Raw genomic sequence first — 23,041 nt, 5'->3', positions numbered from 1 at the left:
CTCCCCGTCCTCCCATTTCCTCATCTGTAAACTGGGGACAATATGAGTGCCCTAGAGTTGTTGTGAGGAGTACATGAGATTGGAGCCTGGCATATCAGGAAATGTTGGTTATGATAATATTTTGAAATCACACATTCTTCCCTGGGTCAATAACTTTAAACATTCTACGAAATTTAAAAAATACCTTCCTACCTTCAACATAGCTTCAGTTCAGGTAAGGGCTACATTAGTGGGAGACTGGAATAGGGAAGGATTAATTCTGCTTGTCAGTTGAACAAGGGTGCTTATCAGGGGAGCTTCATAGAGGAAGATAACTATGAATGGGCCTTGAAGAATCAGTCGAATTTTTCAAAGCAGAGGTTGGGGAGGTGCTGGCTGCACAGGACACAGGATCAGAAGGATGCAAAGCGTAGAAGTACCTCGCATGCCAGGGGAAGGTGCATGATCCAGGTATTTGGGGACAGGTGGGTGGTGGACAGCGGGGGAGGTGAGGATGAGGAGGTAGGCAGGGGCTAGCTTGTGAAAGATTCTGCATGTCAGCCTGAGACTTTGGACTTTATTCTCTAGGTGTTGGGGAGCCAGCAAGGGTTGAGTAGGGAAGTGTCATGATCGGAAACTCGCTTTGTCAGGGTTGAGGAAGGGGGTTCATCGGAGTGGCAGAGAGTCAAAACCAGACGGGAAAATGTGACAGCTGTCCAGGTGAGAAGTGATGAGGTCCCAGCTAAGGGGAGTGGCAGACAGTTAACATTATTGAGTAGCTACTGTGTACCTGCCATGACGCTGTGTGATTTACACACCTCAGCTGCTTTAATGCCCAGAGCAGCCACCTAGGGATAACCGCCCATGTTACAGATGAGGAAACGAGTCTGATGCCGTCAGGAAGATTGAGGAAGTCAGGTTGCTGTCTGAGGGTATTGACAGACTCTTCATAATGGAGCCCCTGTGGTCTGGGATCTGGTCCCAGCTTGAAGTTCCTATAACTTGATTTTGAGGCACAACCAGAGGACAGCAGGTTTGGGAACAGACTTAATGCTAATCCCGCTCACAAAAACTGGTGTTGACACCATCCTGTCAACTTCATAATGAAAAATACAAGTTCTCTGGTTTTCTCAGGGGTTCTGTGTTCTTGTTCACTTGTGTTCTCTGGCCACTGAATTCTGTCCCATTAAGAAAATCTAGCCCTAGCCAGTTTGGCTCAGAGGTTGGAGTATCGGCCCTTGCACTGAAGGTCGATTCCTGGTCAAGGGCATGCAACCTGGGTTGCAGGCTGGATCCTGGCCTGGGTTGGGGTGTGTGCAGGAGGCAACCAATCAATGTGTCTCTTTCATATTGATGTTTTCCTCTCTCCCCACCCCCTTCCCTCCCTTCCACTCTCTCTGAAAATCAATCTATATATATAAAAGCCTAAGCAACTTTTATGTCCGGATGACCAGCCAGCAGCTATGATGCGCACTGACCACCAGGGGGCAGATGCTCAATGCAGGAGCTGCCCCCTGGTGATCAGTGTGCTCCCACAGCCAACCTCCCATGGCCAGCCAACCTCCCATGGCCGGCCAACCTCCCGCGGTCCCTCTGCCAAGCCTGATCAGGACTGGGAGAGGGCCCTGATGGCCGGCCAGGCCGAGGGACCACATCCATGCATGAATTTGTGCACCAGGCCTCTAGTAGTAAAAATAATACCCTCGGGTGAGGATTAACAAACACACACAAAAAAGAAAATCTAAATGGCAAGGCAGTTATAGCAGTGTTCTGGGAAGCATGCAATCAGAGAAGCAGGGGGTGAGATTCTTGAAGAATATGTCATCAAGACGGTGGTGAGGCCTGATGAACCATTCATGCCCCACAGCCGAGAGCATCGCATTTGTTACAAATTGCTGATTAAACAACATTGGAATAGAGCATGAATCCCATTGCCCGCACCAGCGCCAGTCTGGTTGGTGGCAGCTGCCTGGGACCCTGTGAGGAGAAAGATTCTGGAGCCACTTTTAGGCCTGTGGGCAAGAGCGTGTGATAAAGCAGCAGCCACTGCCAGGTGCCAGTCGGGGGGTGTTGATGTAGTTGTGGGTGTGTTGCAGTATGTGTTGATTTTGTGGGGTACCTCTCAGGAGATAATATTATGTTGCATATTTCAAGTTTCTTTTTTTAAATATATTTTATTGATTTTTTACAGAGAGGAAGGGAGAGGGATAGAGAGTTAGAAACATCGATGAGAGAGAAACATTGATCAGCTGCCTCCTGCATGCCTCCTGCATGCCTCCTGCTGGGGATGTGCTCGCAACCCAGATACATGCCCCTGACTGGAATCAAACCCAGGACCCTTCAGTCCGCAGGCCGACGCTCTATCCGCTGAGCCAAACCGGTCAGGGCATCAAGTTTCTTATCTGTCCTAGCTACCTCTATCAGGTTCTGGGGAGTTAAATTCAGGTTGGAGAGCCGGGAATTGGCCGTGTCTACATGCAGACGTGGGCAATGGCAGTAGAGGTCTTTTCATTGCCAAGCGTGTGTGGAATGCCATTCAGCATTACCTGTTAGAATGGAGCTTTACAGCCCAACTTCCTCAAGCTTTTGATAGAATCAAAACAAACCATGACTGTTGGCCTCCAGGCTGAGTCTTCCCTCCACCTTCATCCTTTGGTGACAGTCCAAATGCTGCCCACCTTTTGGGCCAGAGAAAGTCCCACCATTCTCTTTAGCTCACAGCTTCCCCCATCCTCTGGTTTCCTTAAGCTGTAGTTGATCCATCTCTACTTTGGGGCACGAAATGACTACTGTGGAGTTAAAAAAGTACGTGATTATTGAACACCATCCGTGACTCGTGTGTGTATGTGTATTTGTGTGTGTGTGTGTGTGTGTGTGTGTGTGTGTGTGTGTGAGTGTAAGTAAATGTGTCAAGGTTGTTACAATGGATGATCAATTAAGTGGAACCTGTTCCATTACTACCTTTTTTCTTCTCTTTATAGATCCTTCATAGAAACTGCTTTTTATTAGAATTTCAGTCTCTCAGATTTGGTTAAAAAAACATTTGCAGCTGGAGTGATGAACTGACAAATTGGCAGTTTGGGATTTTCAGTTTCCTTCTGAATTGTCTTCCCATGGGGTTTTGAAATGTCCTTGTGTCACCCTCTGAAAAATGCAAATATAATAGCACTTGGCACTGACAACCCCAAAGAAGTTGGGTGTCAAGTGCTGAGTTAGTATTAGCAGGTTGTTGTGAATGTGTCAGGCATTAGTGCGTGAAGTAGCTGGGAGGGAGCCTGGATGTGGAGATTTGGAGGTGGATGCTGAATGGTCCAGTCCAGTGGTTGGCAAACTGCGGCCCCTAGAGTGTGGCTCTTCCACAAAATACCACGCATGGGCGCGCACATACAGTGTGATTGAAACTTCGTGGCCACACTCAAGGGGCGAAAGAGCCGCATGTGGCTTGCGAGCCGCAGTTTGCCGACCACTGGTCCAGGTGAAAAGTAATGAAGATCCAGTCTAAGGTATTAGTGTTAAGTGGAAAGCAGTGAGTGAGAGATCAAACGGGGAAATTGGAAATGTGAGAGCCCTCACTCACACTCCTGAGCCTGTGTCAGGCCCTGTTCTCACAACCGTTTAGATACTCACTCATGTAATCCCTGTAATGGCTCTAGGAGGCCGTTGCATGTAGCAGATAAGGAAACTGAGGCACAGAGAGATTTTTTAAAATTTGCTCAAAGCTACATGGCTAGCGAGTGGTAGATCTGGGATACAAAGCTTGGAAAGTTTAGCTTCTTACTCAGTACCTTATTCTGCTTTCATACAAGTGGTAGAAACAGAAGACTCAGGAAGAGAAGCAGGGGTTAGCGAGGGCTGGCACCACTCCTCCATGTCACACGGTGGCTTTTCACATCAACTCCTGGAGCCCACTCCCCAAAAGCTCCACGCTAGGGGTGCAAGTATTTGGCCCTGTGGCACGATCTTGGCAGGCTGTCTTTGGCCCTTCATATCACCCACTGTGCTCATTCCCTCAACAAAGTTTAGTGGACGCACTATTCATGGTTGCTCTCCCCTGTGCTTAAAAAACCCAAAGCAGAATGCCCTCAATTAGTATATATGCATCTGAACCTACAACAGATGCATGGCAGGATATTTGCTTAATTTGCAAAAGCTTCACCATGGGGTTTCCTTAAGTAGCCAGGTTCCAAGCGCCTAGGAAAATTATTATACATAAAACCTTCTGTGGAAGGCAAAAAATATATACTTCAACTGAATAGATTCAGATACACTATATGTGCTAAAAGTAACCAAAAGTATTTCCAATTTTCTCCTTGTCTTTCGTATTTGTCAGTGAAGTTAATGACAAACATCAGTCACCTAAAAAGAAATCCCTGAGGTAGGTGGTAGCACTGCATCCATTGTGTTACGGGCTTTCTGAAGAGATGAAATGTAATATGTGAAAGTTCACATGTACAAGACAGGAACATTATGGAATCGGTTATTTATGTCCCCCAAAGATGTTTTGCTTTAAGAAGGAATTTACTAACTACAGTTGGCTAGTGCAATAGAGTTCTTTAATGTTATTAGATCCTGGATGTCAAGGAGACGGGGGCGGGGGGTGGGGGCGGCTAAGGTAAAAGAGAGTGGGGTTGGGAAATACAATGAAGTGTTAGGAGTCTTAGCTAGCTCGAGGTCAGTCAGAGTGACAATGACCAGCCTTTCCTGGAATTGTGTTATGTGGGGGAAGTAGAGCCTTCAAGTCAAATATCACTGAAGCATATTGGCATAAACTCCACTAATCAGGTTCTCTCCACAACTGCTCAGAGCTCTAACACGCTCCCTTGTTTTGAGACTCTCTAAGGATAAAGTTTGTATTTCCCACATTTATGTGTCCAGTGCAACCTTTGGGGTGGCATTGCACAGGGCTGGTGTTCCTGGGAACACACTTTGGGAAATGTAGTATCAGGCTACTTTGAGAAGATGGTGTTCCGGTTTTCATTTCAGGAGAGACCTTAGTAATCGGAACACATATGTAGGCAGGAAACCACCAAGGAAAAGGGTCTGGAATCATGGCTGGGGGAAACCTTGAAGGAACAAGGAAGAGAAGCCAGACTAAAGAGGCTGAAAGAAAGTCCCTAATTGTCACCAGGATGCCTCTGGCAAGAGCAGAGACTCACCCCATGGTGTTTCCAAGGTCAGCACCAGGTAAAGGGTCAGGCAGACATCCTATGAAATCAGATTGCAATTTTATATGAGAAAGAACTTTCCAACAATTAGAATTCTCGGAAGATGAAAGCATCTGGTCAGAGGCCTGTGAAGTATTTCCAAGGAAGGATAAAATTGCATGGACCAGGAGTAGGACTTAGATGACCTTGGAAATGACAACCTAGAATGACATGATTATAAGATACACAACTCAAAGAGGAATTGGGGTTTGGTTAGCATAAACTGCATTGGCTGCATTCACTTTGGTGCTAAGGGTTGACTTACCTGCCTTCTAATTTCTTTCTCCTCCTGAATCTGTGGGGCCTGGATAGTTTGCATGGTTGGTTTAACAGCTCTCTGTGGAAATGAGAAAATAATTTAATTAGGGGGAATGGATTTTGGATGCGCAAAAGAGCTTTTTCTGTTGTGGATATTTTAGGAATGCCTATACCATGTAATATAAAAATGTAGTTAAAAATCTTGGGTCTTTCTGATCAGCTGGTGTCTAGTGATCAAGTCAATGAAATACTTGAAATTTTACCATCTGAATAAGATGGAATTCTTTCATCCAATTTGGGATCCAGATTTATACTTTGTTTACTTAGATTTGTGGAGGTGATTAGGGAGGCCCTAACTCCAAATGTGTAAGCTGAAATAAAAATTAATTTATGCAATGTACTACCTGTATGTTGATCCATGTAAAATGCTTAGTGTTTAATTCACCAATTCAGACCATCTGAAATGCTTTTCAATAGGAGGCTCCTTTCCCCCAGGAGTGTTGGGAAATGCCCCGGGGGCAAGGATGGCTTGAGAGGTACTTAGGGACAGGCCTGCATGATACACTGACTCACTCAGTATGGTGCTCCCACTGGGAGGTACGATCCCATTTTGTGGAGGGGGCGACTGGGGAGCGGAATGGTTAGGTGACTTGCTTGCTGTCACTCCCTGGTTAGTGGCAAACAGATAAAGGAAGCATGGGAAGGGGTGACATTGGGGGGCCTTGAAGGATAGCAGCTTTGGTCTCCCAATTTGAAATACACCCCCCCCCCCCCGTGCCAAGAAATGCCAGGCACATCCTCACCCAACACAGATGGGCTTCTCTGCCGCATGCCAATTTCTTTTTGGCCCTGTGTCTTGGCCTTGAGATTTGCATGTTTGATTTAACAGCTCTCTATGGAAATACTTCTCCTTCCCTTAGCTGCTCCATGAGGGGTAGACTTTCCCAGAACTGGGGAGGGTGGGGGTCTGGGGGACAACTTGGAAATAAAGGGGGAAGGGAGGTTGGAAATGCAGTGAGATCAGAGCTTGAGCACCCCGGGCTCAGAGAGCCTGGAAAGGAGGGCCCACGCCATGATCACTAGGGTGCAGTACCCAAGAAGAAGGCACGTGGCACATCTGCTGGGTGGGGTGCTCATGTGGCACCGCCCTATGGGTGTCTCTCGGATCACACAACATGCTGTCCCTCCAGGCAGGGAAGAGCCACTAGGCAGGGCGTCCTAGCTGTGGGTTTGTGGACAGTCCAAAGCTTGTGGACTGCCTAGGAAAGCTGCAGAGGGCAGGGCGAGGTGGAGGTGGCCGAGGAGATTTGGGATGAGATTCAAGGCCACAGCTCCGGCTGGTTTTCGTGTCTTCTCTCCAGCCTTCTGAACAGAGGCCCCAGTTAAAGCAGAAAGTGGCACTTTTTTCCCCAGAGAGGGAGACATTCCACAAATATAGAAGAACAGGGCAGAGATGCTTCTCTTTAGCATTTCCCCTTAGGGATTTTCCAACTTCTTAGTGTAACGCTATTACAAGTTAAATGCCAGCCCCGCCAGTGTGGCTCAGTGGTTGAGCGCCAATCCATGAACCAGGAGGTCACAGTTCGATTCCTGGTCAGGGCACATGCTCGTGTTGTGGGCACGATCCCCAGTGTGGGTGTGCAGGAGGCAGCCAATCAATGACTGTCTTATCATTGATGTTTCTCTCTCTCCCCCCTTCTCCCTTCCTCTCTGAAATCAATCAAAATATACACACACAGAAAAAAAGAAGTTAAATGTCAGACCACTTTTGATTTTGTGTGTGTGATATTCTCTCCCCACTCACAGCCCATCCCCCCCGCCCCCTCGCCCCTACTGTCAGGTAAACTATAATACATGTACCTACAGGAAAGACAGTGAATCCAGCAGCCCTCAAACCAATCCTCAATGCCTGGAGTCTAACACCCTTGACCCACTGTTTGTCTCAATGTCTGAAGTTGTCCTGACGGTGACGATCCACACGCACACCCAGGCACACACACAAACATATACGCGTACATACATACAGACATGCACACACATGCACATATGTGCACACACACATACATACACAATCTCTCAAAGTTGCCTAGGCAACTATTGGAGGCACCCAGGCCTCGGACTCCAGGAAATCCATTGCTCTGTGGACTTGGGTGGGAAGACTTTAATAAAAGAGAGGAGTCTGCTCTCTTCCTCCCCCCTGGGTGGGTGTGGGAGGGTGTCTCATCACCAGGAGGAAAGGAGAATGAGCTGATGCTGCAATAATGAGTCACTCAGGTTAACTCAACAAGCTCCTACAGGCATTTGAAAAATGTTCATGCTGTTTGCAAATTCAGTCAGAGTCCAAGAGGAAATAGTTGAAAGTTAGTGATTCAAAATCGAGAGCTAACTGTGGGCCTCCTGTCAGGTCTGCTTGGCCAGCGGCCTTTAGGCGAGCTGGTGGCAGGAGTGGGGGAGGGGGGTGGCAACCCTGGAGCTCTGTTTCAGCTGCCTGTCACTTCAGCTTCCCTGCTTGGCCTCTGGACAGGGTATGCACTTAGCAAATGCCACATAATAATTAGAGTAAGTGGCCTGGACCAAGCCCTGATGTAGGACACACCCAACTGTTAGAGAACAGAGACCTGTCCAGGCTTTCTCTCATCTCTTTCCCAGCCTGATGTCTCGTTTATTTATCACTTCCTCAGAGTTCCCAGGTTTTCTATCCTTCTACCGCCTTGTTGTCCTCTAGGGCAGAATGTTTACAGGAACAGGCTTGGCTCCAGATTGCTGAGTTCAAATCTTGACTCTACCACTTCTATGCTGTGGGACCTTGGGCAAGTTTCTTAACCTCTCTGTGCCTCTGTTTTGCACTCACAAAATAAGGACAATTAGAGCATCTACCCTCTAATGTTGCTGTGAGGATTAAGTGAGTTAATACTTGTAAGATGCTTAAAATGGTGCCTCACACATTGTAAGTACCTGCCACAATGTTAACTATTATTATTGTCTTTCGTTCTTATTTTGGTTCCTCTATCAGTGCCTCAAATTTCTTGTCCCCGTGGGCATCAAAAGATGCATAGAATGTGTAGGTATGGAGGAGGGCCTTCCAGGCATATCTTGGTGATGGGAGGGGAGGGAGAAGGGCACTAGAATGTTCCTTTCTGTGTCAGACTGACCTCTCTGAACCTGTGCATTTTCAGCTACCACAAGGTCCATCCCTGCCTGCATTCAGGCCTCTGCGGCTGTGTCATCTCCTCAGAGGGGTCTCATGCATCTAGCACTGCATCCCGCATCACTCTCCATCCCCTTCCCATTAGATTTTCCTTTATGGCCCTTATTGCTCCCCCTATCTCATTGCCCATCTGTCCACATCCCCTCTGTCCTTGTCCCCTGTCTCCCATTAGAATGCAAGCTCCATGAGAGCAGGCCTATCTGTTTGTCCAGTGCTGAATCCTAAGTAGTGCCTGGCACCTAACAGGCACACGTTTTTTAAATGAATGAACAAATTGAACAACCATCATCTCATTTTCCTCTTTGTGTAACATCTTTGTGAAGGATGGAAACTCCCTTCAGTCTCATGACAGGAGGCATTTAAAACTTAAAAGCTGTGCTGTTGTTAGAAATGAACTATTCTTTTGTATAATATTCACACAGTGCCAGAGTAGGCATATTTATCTTGTTGCCTAGCATACATACATATATACACACACATATATAATTAATTTGCAAGCATTTGCTTCTGGACCCACGCGCTCTGTCGGAAGCATGTGTTCCCTTTGACTGTCTTCTATAACCAAACACGTGAACAGAGGTGGCCCCAAATAAGCTTTGGTGGTGTTGACACTGATCCCCATGATTCCCAAAAACTGGCAGACCTGAAGGCTTGGTTCCAACCTCACCGCTCCATGAAAGATTCCCCCTCTGATCTCATTCTCTCCTTTGGATTCCTCCTTTTAATCAGACACTGCCATGGGCATCTCTTGAGCTATTGTCTCACTGAGTCTTTAATGTGTTCATTGTGCTTTTTATGTCCGATATGGCTATATCTTCACCTCTACTGGTTTGCCATCTTCAGCAGGGTTGGAACCATAGAGTATACATATTGTGTCTGCCACTGGGTTCTCAAGTTGCACATGGCAATTCAACAAGTTCCTGTGTGAATGGAAGAATAAATTAGGAGAAGCAGACCTATTTGTACCACCAAGTCTTGTATTGATAACTTACCTCTGTTACCCTCACCCTAAAATCATTTGAAGGACTAAAGACTGAAATGGATTTTGGTAATGATTTTCCTTTGGAAACATCTATTAGAATCTTTGTATTTTATTTCAGAAGTCCCAGAAATGTGTCTCTCTGGAGGCTAAGTATCAGCTCAGTCATTATGGAAATGATAATGGGTTTTTTTTAGTGATACTTGGTTTACTATTCATTTCTCTCAGTCGTTCTCTAATATGCACCATTCCTTTATTTAGGAATTTAAGGTGAGGGGTGCTGAGAAAGGTCATTTTGAAAAGCAACTTGTAGGAGTGGACTACATGGTGGATGTTAGAGTAGAAATAAGGTCTTTACTTCATAACATTTTAGAGATGGAAGACCAATACATCCCACACATCTTATTTGCTTAGAAGATAAGAAGCCAAGGTTTAAAAAAGGGACAATATAGATGTGCTTCATCATCGCTCAGGTTAGAAATGTCCAAACGAGTAACATACCTTGGGATTCACCCAGTGTGTGTGTGTGAGTGTGTGTGAGTGTGAGTGTGTGTGAGTGTGAGTGTGTGTGTGTGTGTGTGTGTTAGGGGTGGGTATGCTTCTGCAGATAAGCAGCATGAAGAGAAATGTAAAGGTGTCTGATGATTTCTAGCTTATTTCCTTGCCTTTTTTTTGTTTAAATAATTATCAAAGGGGTAATATGAATACTGTATGAAAATATATTTGAAAGAGAATCCAGCCAGAATTCACAAGACGATTGAATAGAAAGATAATGGTCTCTATTCAATTATTAAGAATATGATCAGCCTTGTGTAACATATTATGTGTGGCACCTGCTCTCACTGCCTTGGTAGTAAAGAGAAAACAGGACTGGGAGCAGACGGTGACGCCAAGGTGTTCTTCAGGGGGAGCCGCTAAGGATCCTGTTGAAGGGAGCTTAAGAGGATCTTTTTAAAATATATATTTTTACTGATTTCAGAGAGGAAGGGAGAGGGAGAGATAGAAACATCAATGATGAAAGAAAATAATTGATTGGCTGCCTCCTGCACGCCCCACACCAGGGATCCAGCCCGCAACCTGGGCATGTGCCCTGACCCGGGATTGAATGTGACCTTCTGGTTCATAGATTGATGCTCAACCACTGAGCCACACCAGCCAGGTGAGGATATGTTTTTTTTAATTCTCAACTGAGGATATGTTGTTGTTTTTTATCATTGATTTTAGAGAGAGAGGGAGAAAGAGAAACATCGATGTGAGAAAAATGAATCAGTTGCCTCCTGTATGTGCTCTGACTGGGAATTAAATCGGAGACACTTTGGCGCATGGATGATGCTCCAACCAACTGAGCCACAATGGCAGAGGATCTTTTCTTTTTTAATTGAATTTATTGGAGTGAGATTGGTTAACAAGATTACATAGGGCTCCAGTGTACAATTCTATAATACATCATCTGTATATTGCGTTGTGTGTTTACCACCCCAAGCCCAGTCTTCTTCCATCACCATTTATCCTCCATTCCACCTTCTTCTACCTCCTTCCCCACCCGTTCCCTCTGGTAATCACCATGCAATGCCTGTGTCTACTACTTTGTTTGTTATTCTTGATCCCTTCACCTTTTCACCCCGTCCCTGACCCCCCTTCCCCCTGGCAGCTGTCAGTCTGTTCTCTGTGAGTCTGTGCTCTATCTTAGGAGCCTGTCAAGTTGTGAGGAATGGCAAAGTGCAGGAGGTGGTAGGTAGGCCAGGTAGTAAAGTCAGCGGGTTTAATTGCTTTGAAATGTTTTGGCTCCGGGAAGAGAAAGGAGACCTCTTCAGCCAGCATTTGGCCAGCGAGGTCTGCCCCTGGCTGCCAGGGCCCGAATGGAGGGGAAAGAAGCTGGACCCCACGACCTCATCTCCCCTCCTCGGGGTTGAGGCCCCGGGCCAGCTGGGAAGGCTTAGCACCTGCTTCCTGGAGCTGCTTTCGCCGGGTGACAAGAGGCTGTTACTGAAGTTACCTTTCTAGAGAAGTCAACTGGAGTAGATGGAATTCAAATCAACCTGTTGTTTCAAAACTCTCCATTCCCCAAACCCTCTGGGGAAAGAGTCTCAGCTCGGTCATCTCTCATTAAACCCTTTGGGGCCTGGGTTCGACCAGTGGCCTCATGTTTTGCATTGAACGTGCTTCATTCGGGTGGTAGTTGGGGTCTTTTCTGCCAAGAGAAAACAGCCAAATTAATGAGAGGCCCTAGTTGCACTCACATTTCCAACATCGGCCAGTTCTTCCAGGAGGATGCTGAATTGCACTTTTCTCACCTACCCTAAAAATACCTCAGACGCCTGCCACCAAGCAAAAGCCAGCTCCCTTCACTCTGCTTGAGTAACATCCGAAGCATCATCGCACTCGTGGGTGACTTAGGGCAAAGTACTTAATGTTTTTGTGCCTTGGCTTCGCCTTTTGTCAAGTGGGATGATTACAGTAGTTCCCTCATTGGGTGATTGTAAAGATTACATACGTTAAGGTATTTAAAATGTTTAGAGCAGCACCTGGCTTGTACGTTTTAGCTGTTATTTGCCAATCCTTTCCTCTTCCCTGCTCTTCATTTGTATCTCCTTGTCCCTGCTCAGAGGTATTATGGGCCAGAGGGCATGGGAGGGGTCACATAGCACCATCTTCCCAGGCCCCATTCCCAGTGGATGTCCCAGGGCTGCCCCTCTAAGCTGGGAGCGCCTGGCTCCAGAGGCTGGACACACTCGGGGGAGCGCGGGCCCCTCTGGGATTCTTCAGGCAGGTCAGGCTGGCGATGGGCCACCCATCCTGGCTCCGTCCCTTCAAATAAAGGAAAGGCTTAAGCGGACCTCCTGGCCAGCCAAGCAGGGCTGTCTGCACTGATCGCTGGGCATCCTTCAGAAACTCCGGAACCATAGGGCTCTGCCGGCACTCAAGCCCACTTGGCAACTAGAAACACAAAACGCTTTCCATGTTAGCACGGCCCAGGGAGCAGCGAGTTTGGGTCTGCAGTTCCCTCCCGTGTCAGCAGGTCGCAGAGGGAGGTTTCCAAGCAGTGGACCCCGTGTAGTAAGTGGGACCATTTTGGCCGTGCGTCTCATACACGTTTCCCAAAATGTGTGCGCTCTCCACCCGGCTCTGGACCGCCCTGTCCGCTGGGCAGTGTGTTCTTAGTGTCGCTTCTGGACGTAGCCGGCACCTCCCACCGCGGGGAGGATGAAGCATGGCGACACAGCGCGGGCCAGAAGGCTGGGTGACGGGGATGCTGGTACAATTACATGTGTGCATCTCACGACATCCCAACACCTTCTCACCCTTGGCAGAGAGAGGCGAACCGTTGACCTATCTGCATCATGGCCTCGGGAGCTGGGCCTGGACTGGCAGTTTAGTGCTGATGGAGATTGTGGGGGAGAGGCTGGAGGTGGGGGTTGGCGTGCAGGGTCTGTTCCTGCAGCACAGCCCAGGGCTCTGGGCCGGCCGCGCCTGTAACGTTCCCCTCTAGGGGAGGGCAGTGCTTCCAGAGCGGCTTCCAGGGCCCAAACAGCTTGTGGGGAGATGAGCAATGTGGTCAACCAGCCCGAACAGCTGTTATGCCCGACCCGGCTCCACTGATGTGATTCATTTTAAAATCAGAATTGGATTCCTTCGGATTCCAATTCAGCTGACATTGATTGGGCCTCTGGCGGGTGGTCAGCACCGTGCCAACACCAGCCTGTGTTGTTTTGACTCGGCCTGGCTGGAGCTCCGTTTGGTTGACTTGGGGAGCAGAAGCCTATCCTCCAACTCAAGAGGCACGTAGGGAGGGCGTTTCTCTGTGCTGGGCATGGGATTCCAAGATGAGTGACTGTGAGAAGGCACTTCGTTCCCTGCCCAGGTAGTCCTGGATGGCCCCAGAACTGCTCAACAAAAAGCATTTGCTAGTTCTCAAGGCATTTACTTCTTTAGGAATTCTGGTTCCATTTCTTATTCTAAAAGAGAAATGGATACTGAAGCTGAAATTTGTTATTGTACATAAAACATTCTGTTCTCTTCATCTGGTTATTTGATCAGAAACAGTGGCGTCTGGATGCCTGTTTGCTTCTCACTATTTTCTCACTATTGGGAAAATAATCCTGTCCCCTGCTGACTTGCCATTCTCCACCCTTCTCTCCAGCCCAGGGACAGGGTGCCTGGGCACAGAGACCACTGGGAGCGCAGGCCTTGCTTGGCCCCTCCCATTGGGAAAGTCTTGGCTATGGGCTCTGCAGTGTTGGGGGGATATTGGTGTGGAGGGGGATGCAGATGGATCCAGAGCATGTGATTTGAAAATCAGGAGAGGGGAAAAGAAGAGATATGTTTAAAAAGCACATTGATTTTTCACAGTGGGAGAGGGGGTATATATATATATTTAAAAAATCTCAATACTGAAAAATTAACCCAGGGGACAAAACTCTTTTCCAAGTCAAGGATGCAAATTCCACTGAGGACAGGTCTGAGTGGGCCTGCAACTAAAGAGATCCTTTTAGAAGGACAGTCAATATCTGGTCCCAGAAATAAGGGGAACCCCTGTGTGTATGTGATGAGAAAATCCTAGATTTAGCTTCCCTCTCTCCCACCTCCCTCGCAGTGATCTCAGGTTTAATGTTGGCCCTCTCTGGAATCCATGTAACACCTTTTTCATGGGTTTAAAAATAGACTCCAGGCTGGCCAACCCTCTTAAAAGGAACATGATAGAGATCAGTGCCAGCACCGTGGGACCTGACACCCGACTCTGATCACCTCCCTAAATAGACCTGCACTTGGGATCCCTTGCTCCGATGAGGCGGGGCACCCTAATTGGCCACTGGGAGCTCACCACACAAGTTAGACAGAAAAACAACCAGGACTCTCTTTTTCCCTCTCCCTTTCTTCTCCCGCTACTACAAAGGCTAAAGAGGAATGACAAGGTCTGAAGGGAGACAGACTAGATTTCTTAGTCCACTCAATGGAATAGCTGCAGTGTATACTCTATAAAGTTCCTTCCTAAGTAACTGGAGAGGGGGCTGGTGCAGGAGGGGGCTGTGGTGTCTGTAAGAGGAATAACGTTTTCCCAGCAGCGATGCTCTTGATGGTTTACAAGCGCCTGGGGTGGTGAATGGCTGGCTCGGTGGCGATAACCCAGCCTTCCTTCTCGGTAAAGGGTGGAGTTCCTGGTACCCACCCTTATCGGCTGTGCCCAGAGACTTCAGGAGCTGGGGCCACTCCCTTTGTGGGTGAGGGGCGGGACAGATAGAAGAATGGTGGAGAGCCAGCAGCACTTGTTAGCAGACCACAAGGTAGCATTCCTGCAAGAGTGGCTGTCAGACTCCCCGCTGGGGAGCAGGGCTCCCTCTGTATATGCAAGTGGAGAATTGTTTTCTCACTGCAGCAAGAATGGAAATTGAAAATGGTGGGTTATAAACCTAGGAGGTCTAGTTGCTATGTCAGTGCAGCGCACTGGGGATTCTTGGGGTCCTGTTTTCAGAGGTGGATGTTTGACCTTGGCTAAGCAGTGACTAGGCCCTAATTTCCCGGGGTAGAAACAAGATCAGTACCACCCCATACATCTGGGGGTGGGGTGGGGAGGTGTTAACCTTTGACAAATGCTTTGGCTGAAAAGAAGGGAGGTAAAGGATGAAAACAGGATGTCTGCTGTCATTTATTGAGTACCTACGATGTGCCAGAAGTGGTGCTAGGCATTTTCATATTATTCTCACAATACCTGGAGAGGTGGGCCAAATTATTTTCATTCTACTGATGAGGTAATCAACGAAAAGTTATTTCCCTTGTCACAAGTCATGCAACTCAACTGCAGTGGGCTTATTAACTTCGAGTAATTTAAGGCTGCTGCCCAGTGCACTTGTGATTATGTCAGTTCCAAGTCTGAGTAGATTACAAAGAGGGTTAAAGCAGGGGCAGCAGGAGGGGCCCTCTGTCCTCCAGTGAACTGTAGGGGAGAGTAGTGGTGGCTGCCCAGGGTGTGAGGGGCCAGGAGGCCCTTCTCTGGAACCTGGGTCTGCCCTGAATCTCAGCTCTGATGTTCCTTTAGTGAGGGCAGCTGTGTGCAGGCTGGCCACCACCGGAAGCTGCCTGTTCCTAAATCAGTGGTCAGCAAACTGCAGCTGGTGAGCCACATGCGGCTCTGTGGCCCCTTGAGTGTGGCTCTTCCACAAAATACCACGTGCGGGCGCGCATGTACAGTGCGATTGAAACTTCGTGGCCCATGCGCAGAAGTCGGTATTTTGTGGAAGAGCCACACTCAAGGGGCCAAAGAGTTGCATGTGGCTCTCGAGCCGCAGTTTGCCGACCACTGCCCTAAATCATCCCGGGAGGCAGAGTCATCCGAGAATCCCACCCAACTGGGATTCTTTGCTTTAGCTTTTGAGCAAAAAAGAAGTTTCTGGAAGAGCTAAAGATTCACAGGATAATTCAGAGCAGGGGGTCCTAGGCTCCCACACTATCCAAGGGTTTTATGAGTTGCACAGTAAATTTCTTCCCCCTTTCTCCCTGCACTGTCTCTTCCTGATGTAGCTTAATGTGGCCTGGAGGACAGAGAACGCCAAAGACGAAGCCTCCAGCATTCCATTATGCTTGTCAACTGTGGAGAGAGTTGGTAAAATATTTAGCAAGATTGGAAAAAACTGTGGACACCATGAACCTGTAGGATGGAACAAGTGGTCCAGGGCCTCACTGAGAACCCCTAGTTTCTCTGTAGCCCATCAATCCCTGTCTGTCCCTTTGCGTTAGTTTCAGTGACTCTCACTGGCAGATCTCCTGGGCACACTCACTACCCTCAATAAAACGTGCAGCCTTGAAGGATGAAGAACAGTAGGAAACCGGCAAGGGACAGGATGGTTATTTATTGACTAAGGGTGTGGCAGGGATGGAGGGCTGAGAAGGGACAGTTCATTAACGAGGGAAAAAGTAATGGCTTATCTTTCTGAATTCCTAGAACCCAAAGAGACCCCTACAAGTTAACTTGTTTATTCTCTGCTTCTATATACCACATCAAATGATGAGTTATCTTTTTAAGTCCCATCGTTTACAGCTGGAAAGTTCTTTCTGTCTAATCTAAATCTTCTCTACATCAATTTAACCCATGACTTGCAGTGTCCTTATGACTAATGGAAACGGTGGGTATGGCGTCTTCAGTCAGCGAGCATTGATTTGGCACCACTGCCCATCTAACCACACAGGGAGCTGGTGGGAAAGTGAGGGGGAGGGGGAGGGCTTCGGAATGTTTGAAACAAGCTGCCTCTGCCTGTGAGAAGCCTATAATGGAATCATGGGGCCCAGGCTACCACGCCTGGGAAAGGGCACCATGTAGTTAGCCCCATGCTGGGCGTCCAGGCTCTAGTGTTGGAGGAGTTTACATCTTAAGCGCTATATCCTTCAGTCTTGTCTTCTTTATGTGTGTCTATCATCTGAGTCCCTTTAACCTCAGGCCTTACTGAGCAAAATGTCTGTAATTGTTTTCTTTCCTCTCCTCTTGGGCTTTGCCGGACTCTTTGCATGTCTAAGTTGCAAAGCTTTAACCCTAATGAAGTCATGGCTAACGTCAAAAAAATTCTTTAAAGTACAGCGTAGGGAGTGTAGGCAATAATATTGTAATAACTATGTATGATGCCAGCGGGTACTAGACTTATCAGGGGATCACTTCATAAAGTATATAAATGTCTAACCACTGTACACCTGAAACTAATATAATATTGGATGTCAACTGTAAATGAAAAATCAAAAAAAGATAAAAAAGATGAAGCAAGCACAATTAAAACTGTCATCTTGACAGCTTGCAAAATTAAGACCATTAAAAAGACTTTACCAGGGAAAGAAATAGAAAGAATTCTTGGCAGTCCTGAGTATTCGAGCCCTCTGATAATACCTCAGCGTATTTCCTATCGCTCTCATATACTGTGGGTTGTATTCTGCTTCTGGCCCACTGTGACTATCTCTTCTGGGTTTGTGTGTGTGTGTGTGTGTGTGTGTGTGATGGTATATACCACAGCATGTATAGTATAAAGAGCACTGGGCTAAGTAGTTATAAGATCTGGGTCCTGATTTTAGACTGGGAATTTTTTGCTATTTAACTTCAAACATTTCTTGCAAGATCTCAGGATAGTTCATCTTTAAAGACAGGTATTCTTAAAACTCAGTAGTAGGAAAACAAACAACACAATTAAGAAATGGGCAAGAGATTTGAACAGATACATCATAAAACAATACACACACACACACACACACACACACACACACAAATACATATAAGGATGGTAAGTAAGCCCCTGAAAAGATGTTCAACATCATTAGTTCTTAATGAAATACAAATTAAAACCACAGTGAAATACTGGTATACATCTATTAAAATCTCTAAATTAAGACTGACCATACCAAGTGTTGGCAAGGAAGTATATCAACTGGGCAGGAGGGAGGGATTATTAAGGAACAAGAGGAAACTTTTGGAGGCCCATTACCTTGATTGTAGTGATAGTTTTATGGGGTATACATAAAACTTACCAAATTATACCTTTAAGTATGTGGTTTATATTATGTCAGTTATACCTCAATATAGCTATTAAAATAATAGTCTTTCAGTTCATTGAGTGAGTCAATTATATCAGTGTTTTGAAAGTATTGTACATACTATTCATCTTCCATTTGAGTAGGGCATTTTCTCTCTCTCTCTAAATATTAATGTTGGAACAGTGCTTTGGAATCCCTTGAGCTATTCCACTGGGCTATGATCAGGGCTGTTCCAGTAACCATAATTTATTAATTGAAGCTCTTGATGTAGAAGATTGAGTCGATCTGAGAGGCACGGGGCAAGAGACCTGTAGCATGACCTGTGTTTTAAAAACGTGTGCATGGCGAGGGGAGGGGCTGCATCCAAACACCCTGCCCTTTGGAACATCAATGTGGGCGTTTCCCAGCCACCTCTCAGGGGTTGCCTGTCCCAAAAGGAAATTCGTCCTCTGATGATATTGAGGGTCTTGGGCCTGGAGAACTCTGATGCTGCTGTCATCAAACACCAGTTTTCTCATCCACCTGGGAAGGAGTTAGTTGCCCTGTACACTTCAGATCATTCTTTTTTTTGGCCACCTTTCCCCTTAATCTTCATCTATCCCACTAATTTGGGACTTTCTCCTAATTGTGGAATGGCACCTTGCTTTGGGAAACTCAGAGTTTTTCCCTAGCCTTGAGGAACACCCTCCACGTGATCTCTTCCTGGCCCTGGCCACGTAGTTGTTAGGTATCTTGGCAGTGCTGTTCATGGAACAGCTTTGGGTCAGTTGGACCCTCTATTTATTAGTGACCTTGGCCCTAACTCTTAACCTCTCTGGTCTAGGTTTCTCTGTCCATGCAACCATCCTAGCATTGTCTGTGAGGGTTCAATGAGGCAATGCAATATGTCCATCACCTAAGGTGCTCAGTGTGTTAATTCCTCACCAGCACACAGCTCTCCTCTGGGCAGGAGCCAGGGCAGGAGGGGTAGAAAAAGAATATTTGGTATTGTGTCTAGATGCTATTGAAGAAAACATGAAACCAGGCTCATAACAGCTATGATTTGAACAAACGATATTGTCAGAGGCCCAGGCAACCGGCATTGCTTTTGCTGACCATGTCTCATGACTCAGTGTGGAGTCTGCTGTTAACAATTCCGGCTGTCACCCCCAAGACTTGGCCAATCTCGACATCCTTTTTGACATCTGCCCCTGAAATGACCTCAGGAAATGGTGAGGGTGGTCTCAGAGCAGAAAACTGGGCGCTCACTCCCGCCCTGGGTGACATTTCAGTAACACCGCAGACTTCAGGGCTGAAAGAGACATAGTAACAGATCTGCGTCCTGCCTCTCAGCTTCATTTCGCGTCTCCGCTGGCGGAGTCTAGAATCGGCTGATTAGCTGGGATCTCAGGAAACGATGGAAGAGCCCAAAACATGCAAATTGGTGATGGGGCAAAAATAGACGGTGCTGAGCTCACTGGGCAGTCTTTGCAGGCTCCGGGACCATTCACTAGGGCAGCCTGTGGCAGAGGGCCGGAAGGGAGCGCCATGCAGCTTGGAGCTCCTCACCTCCATTGGACGTGTGTGTGCCTTCCTCCTGCAGCGGCAGGACGCGCAGGGCCGGCACCTGCAGCTCGGGCCGCACCCCACCCGCACACTCCACGCACCCCCTCCTCTGGGCTTGGCAGCAGGTGCCTTGCCTCCGGAGATCGCTTCCCATTAACTTTCCCATCTGACATAATAATGGAGAGAAAATGAAGAGATCCCATTAGTGGCTGGCTGGCTGGAGGGCGGGCGGAGGGCGCAGAGTCCGCACCCGAGCCGGAGCCGAGCGCCGGGAGCCTGTATTTTTAGCCAGATGCCGCGTAACTTGCTGGCGCTCCCCGGGCCACCGAGCAGATAACGGGGGAGGGGGAGCAGGGAGCCGGGCTCGGATTGCAGCGCGGGCGCCGGACGATGGCAGCGAGACAGGGCAGGTCCCGTCCAGACCCTGCGGTGAGTGACGACCTGCCCGCGGCCCGGCCGGGGACTCGGTGCGCTGGGGGCCGCCGCGTGGGCTTCGGGCCGCGGTTGCCCCTCGCTGGCAGCGGGCTCGGCGGCGCCAACTTTCGGGAGGGTGCGGGGACGCGCTCTGGGCGGCCGGGAGGCTTCCAGCAGAATCCAGAGGAAAATTCCTCTGGCCCGGAGGCTGCCGCGGCCGAGGGGCTGGGCCGGGAGGCGGCCCGGCAGCCAGCGGCGCAGGCGGAGCGCGGAGCCTCCGCACACGTTCCCGGAGGGGACCCGGGCGCGCGGGCTGTAGCTGAGGCCACATCCCCCTCGCTTGGAGGAGGGTCCCGCTGAGCAGATTCTGCTGGTGGGGCCTCCCGGGGCTGCCCCTCCCGGGGACCCAGCTGGCACAGCAGGGATGCCATGGACTTGGCCTTGGCCAGAGAAGGGACCGCCTCGTTCAAGGCGCTCCTGACCCCTAAATCTTAGCAACGCGATGGCCAGGAGGCCCAGAGGGAGCAGGCAATGAATGGGGGCGAGAGGAAGGCAGACCTGTTGGGTGCCCGGGAGCCTGGGGCTTGCCCAGCACCTTGTCATCCTCGCAGCACCCCCAGCAAGCTGTTTCGTTTCCTCATTTTAGCAAAGGGGACATGGAGGTTTGGGAACTTGTGCCAGGCAGAGCATCAAGTGGCAGAGCAGGGGTTCACACCAGGTCTTCCCCACGGCAGGGTCCACTCTGGCTTCCCACATCCCTGCAGCAGGCGATGGATGCAGGAGGAGCACAGGGAACGGATGGGTTTCCCCCGGCTTCACGGTTGTGTTGGGAGATAAGGCACCCCGGATTCCTGCTCACGCAACGTTTCCTCAATGACACCTTTAATTTGTTCATTTTATCTTTGCCAATGGTCGTCTGCTTGGGGCGCCTGGAGGCACTGTATGAAGCTTTAATGGCACAACTTCTGGAAAGGAGGAGGAAAGAACCCCCATGAAAACACAGGCTGGCCCAGGGGTCCCTTGCTTCTCTGTGGTCAGTGGGATACAGGCAGGGCCGCACAGGTGGCTGGCTGGCTGGCTGGCTGGAGCCGCTTCCTGGGAGGCCTGCCGTGGGCTCCGGGGGGCACCAGGCAGGAGTTTGGAGTAGCACCCAGATGTGGAGGGCAGGCGGACAGCGGAGCAGACGGCCCACATCCTGCTGTTGGGAATGCTGCCTGCTGTCCTCAGCCTGCTGGTCAGCTGCAGGGCCCGCAGGGAAAGGACTGGGACTCTTCTGGGGACTCTGACAATGACTTTGTCAAAGAAACTGCATTTTGCCCAAACAAGACCCTTTGGGAAAGAGATACCGCCGTATCGTGTTTACAGAAATGGATAATAGCTCAGTTCCCATTCATCTTTTGAGAAAGGAGTGTGGCACAAAAAGACCTTGAACAAGTAAGTCCTGAGTTGTCTGGGGGAACTTGGGCCATCTCAGGCCCCAGCGAAGGTGAGGGGGCCTGTGCTCTCTTCCTCGGCCTGACACTGGACTTTGCCTGGCCTGTGTTTCTGAAACCTCCTGTGTTACAGGCACGCTGACATTTAGAGGGTGCCTCCGGCCTCCCCCTCCCGGGACACAGGAGCCCCCTGGGCTACTTCCTTTTTGCTATATTGATATCACCCCACTCAGGAAGTGCAAGTTTAATAATAGTCTGGGTGACTCAGGTAACCGCGGGTTCACCTCCCTTTTCCTGGGCAGCCCTGAGGGCAACTTGAGTCCCAGGAGGAATTCCCTTCCCTTCCCCACAACTTACTTCCTCCCAAAGTGGGCACAGCCCCCCAGCACAGGCGGAGGGCTCCTCCAGCCAGAGCTGAACTCTCGGAGCTGAACTTGTGAGGAATCGTGCGGGCACTAGAAGGTGATTGGCCCATGAGGCAGTACAGCACCGGGATTAAGAGAAGAACCGTGGAAGCAGACTCCCCAGATTTAAACGCTGGCCAAACCATGTATTAATTGTGACTTTGGATAAACTACTTACTTTCATTATGACTCATTCACCTCATCTGTGCAAAGGAGACAAAACCACCTGCCTGATGAGATTATTAGGGGGACCAAATGAATTAATTTAAGTAGAGTGCTTAAAACATAGTAAGAGCTTTATAAAACGTATTTTGGTATAAAAGGAATTTCAGGGAAATTACATGGATTAACCAGCAGAGCTGTTGGCTGGGGACACAACAGAATGTATTACCCCTCGCGCCCCCCCCCCCCCCCCCCCCCCCCCCCCCGCACAATGCAAGCACAAGCCATTTTCTCACAGGTAAACTAGATTAAAATGAAACTCAAGATGACGAAGGGGCAAGACACACATGGGCAGCCATGGTGGGGTGCCTAGGGAGGGGGACAGGTCCTTGGTGGTGATGCAGGACTTGGACATGTGGGCTGGTTTTCTGGACAGAAGGAGCAGCCTCCGTGAGGTCCTCTAGTCTCTTCATGGACAGTGGGAGTCAGAGAGGGCTCTGATGTATCACAGCCCAGAGGTACTCTGGTTAGTGTGCCATTATTATTATTACTATTATTATTGTCATTGCTATTTTCCTGGCTACTATTTACTCAGGTACATATTCTAAAAGGGATGTAGTGTTTTCTTTTGACTCCCTTTCTGTCCTATTGTATCAGACAGACCATTCCTGGAATCGCCAGGAGATTGCACCTGGGACAGGTCATTGAATTGCAGGTAATTGAATTAGATAGATGGGGAGTATGGGCTCAGTAGAGCAAGATGGTGAGAATGGCTCTCATATTACAACGAAGGCCATTTGCTCCAGAGCTGGAACATTCCCCGGCACCTGGGTGGGGCACAGGGAATGCGTGTAGAGTGAATCAATGGGCGCATGCATGCACAGGGGACCTCTCTATAACTGAGTCACTTTGTTTTTCAAATCACGAGGGCAGGGACCGATATTCTGATG

The 23,041-nt window shown here is 48.6% G+C and overlaps 1 protein-coding gene across 8 annotated transcripts in view; it reads left to right on the top strand.

Moving 5' to 3' along the window:
• The window catches only part of ANK1 (ankyrin 1), a 135,347-nt gene that overhangs the window by 7,977 nt on the left and 104,329 nt on the right, over positions 1–23,041 (top strand). For 2 of the 8 annotated variants that reach the window (XM_036297068.1, XM_036297067.1), the window contains exon 1: positions 22,760–22,806. The exons of 1 other annotated variant lie outside the window; for it this stretch is intronic. Coding sequence is in view for 1 of the 7 variants with exons in the window: in XM_036297061.1 (XP_036152954.1) it covers positions 20,069–20,107 (39 nt within the window). In the remaining 6 variants the exon portion in view is untranslated. Of the gene's footprint in view, positions 1–19,982; positions 20,108–22,759; positions 22,807–23,041 lie in introns of those variants that run through there. 5 more of the 8 variants (XM_036297061.1, XR_004965727.1, XM_036297066.1 and 2 more) reach the window with 5 other exon arrangements.

This window comes from Myotis myotis, unplaced genomic scaffold (genome assembly GCF_014108235.1).
Source record: "Myotis myotis isolate mMyoMyo1 unplaced genomic scaffold, mMyoMyo1.p scaffold_m19_p_3, whole genome shotgun sequence".
In the NCBI taxonomy this organism is placed as follows: domain Eukaryota; kingdom Metazoa; phylum Chordata; class Mammalia; order Chiroptera; family Vespertilionidae; genus Myotis; species Myotis myotis.
Note: the sequence above shows the minus strand (reverse complement) of the source record. Positions and strands in the feature narration are given on the sequence as shown.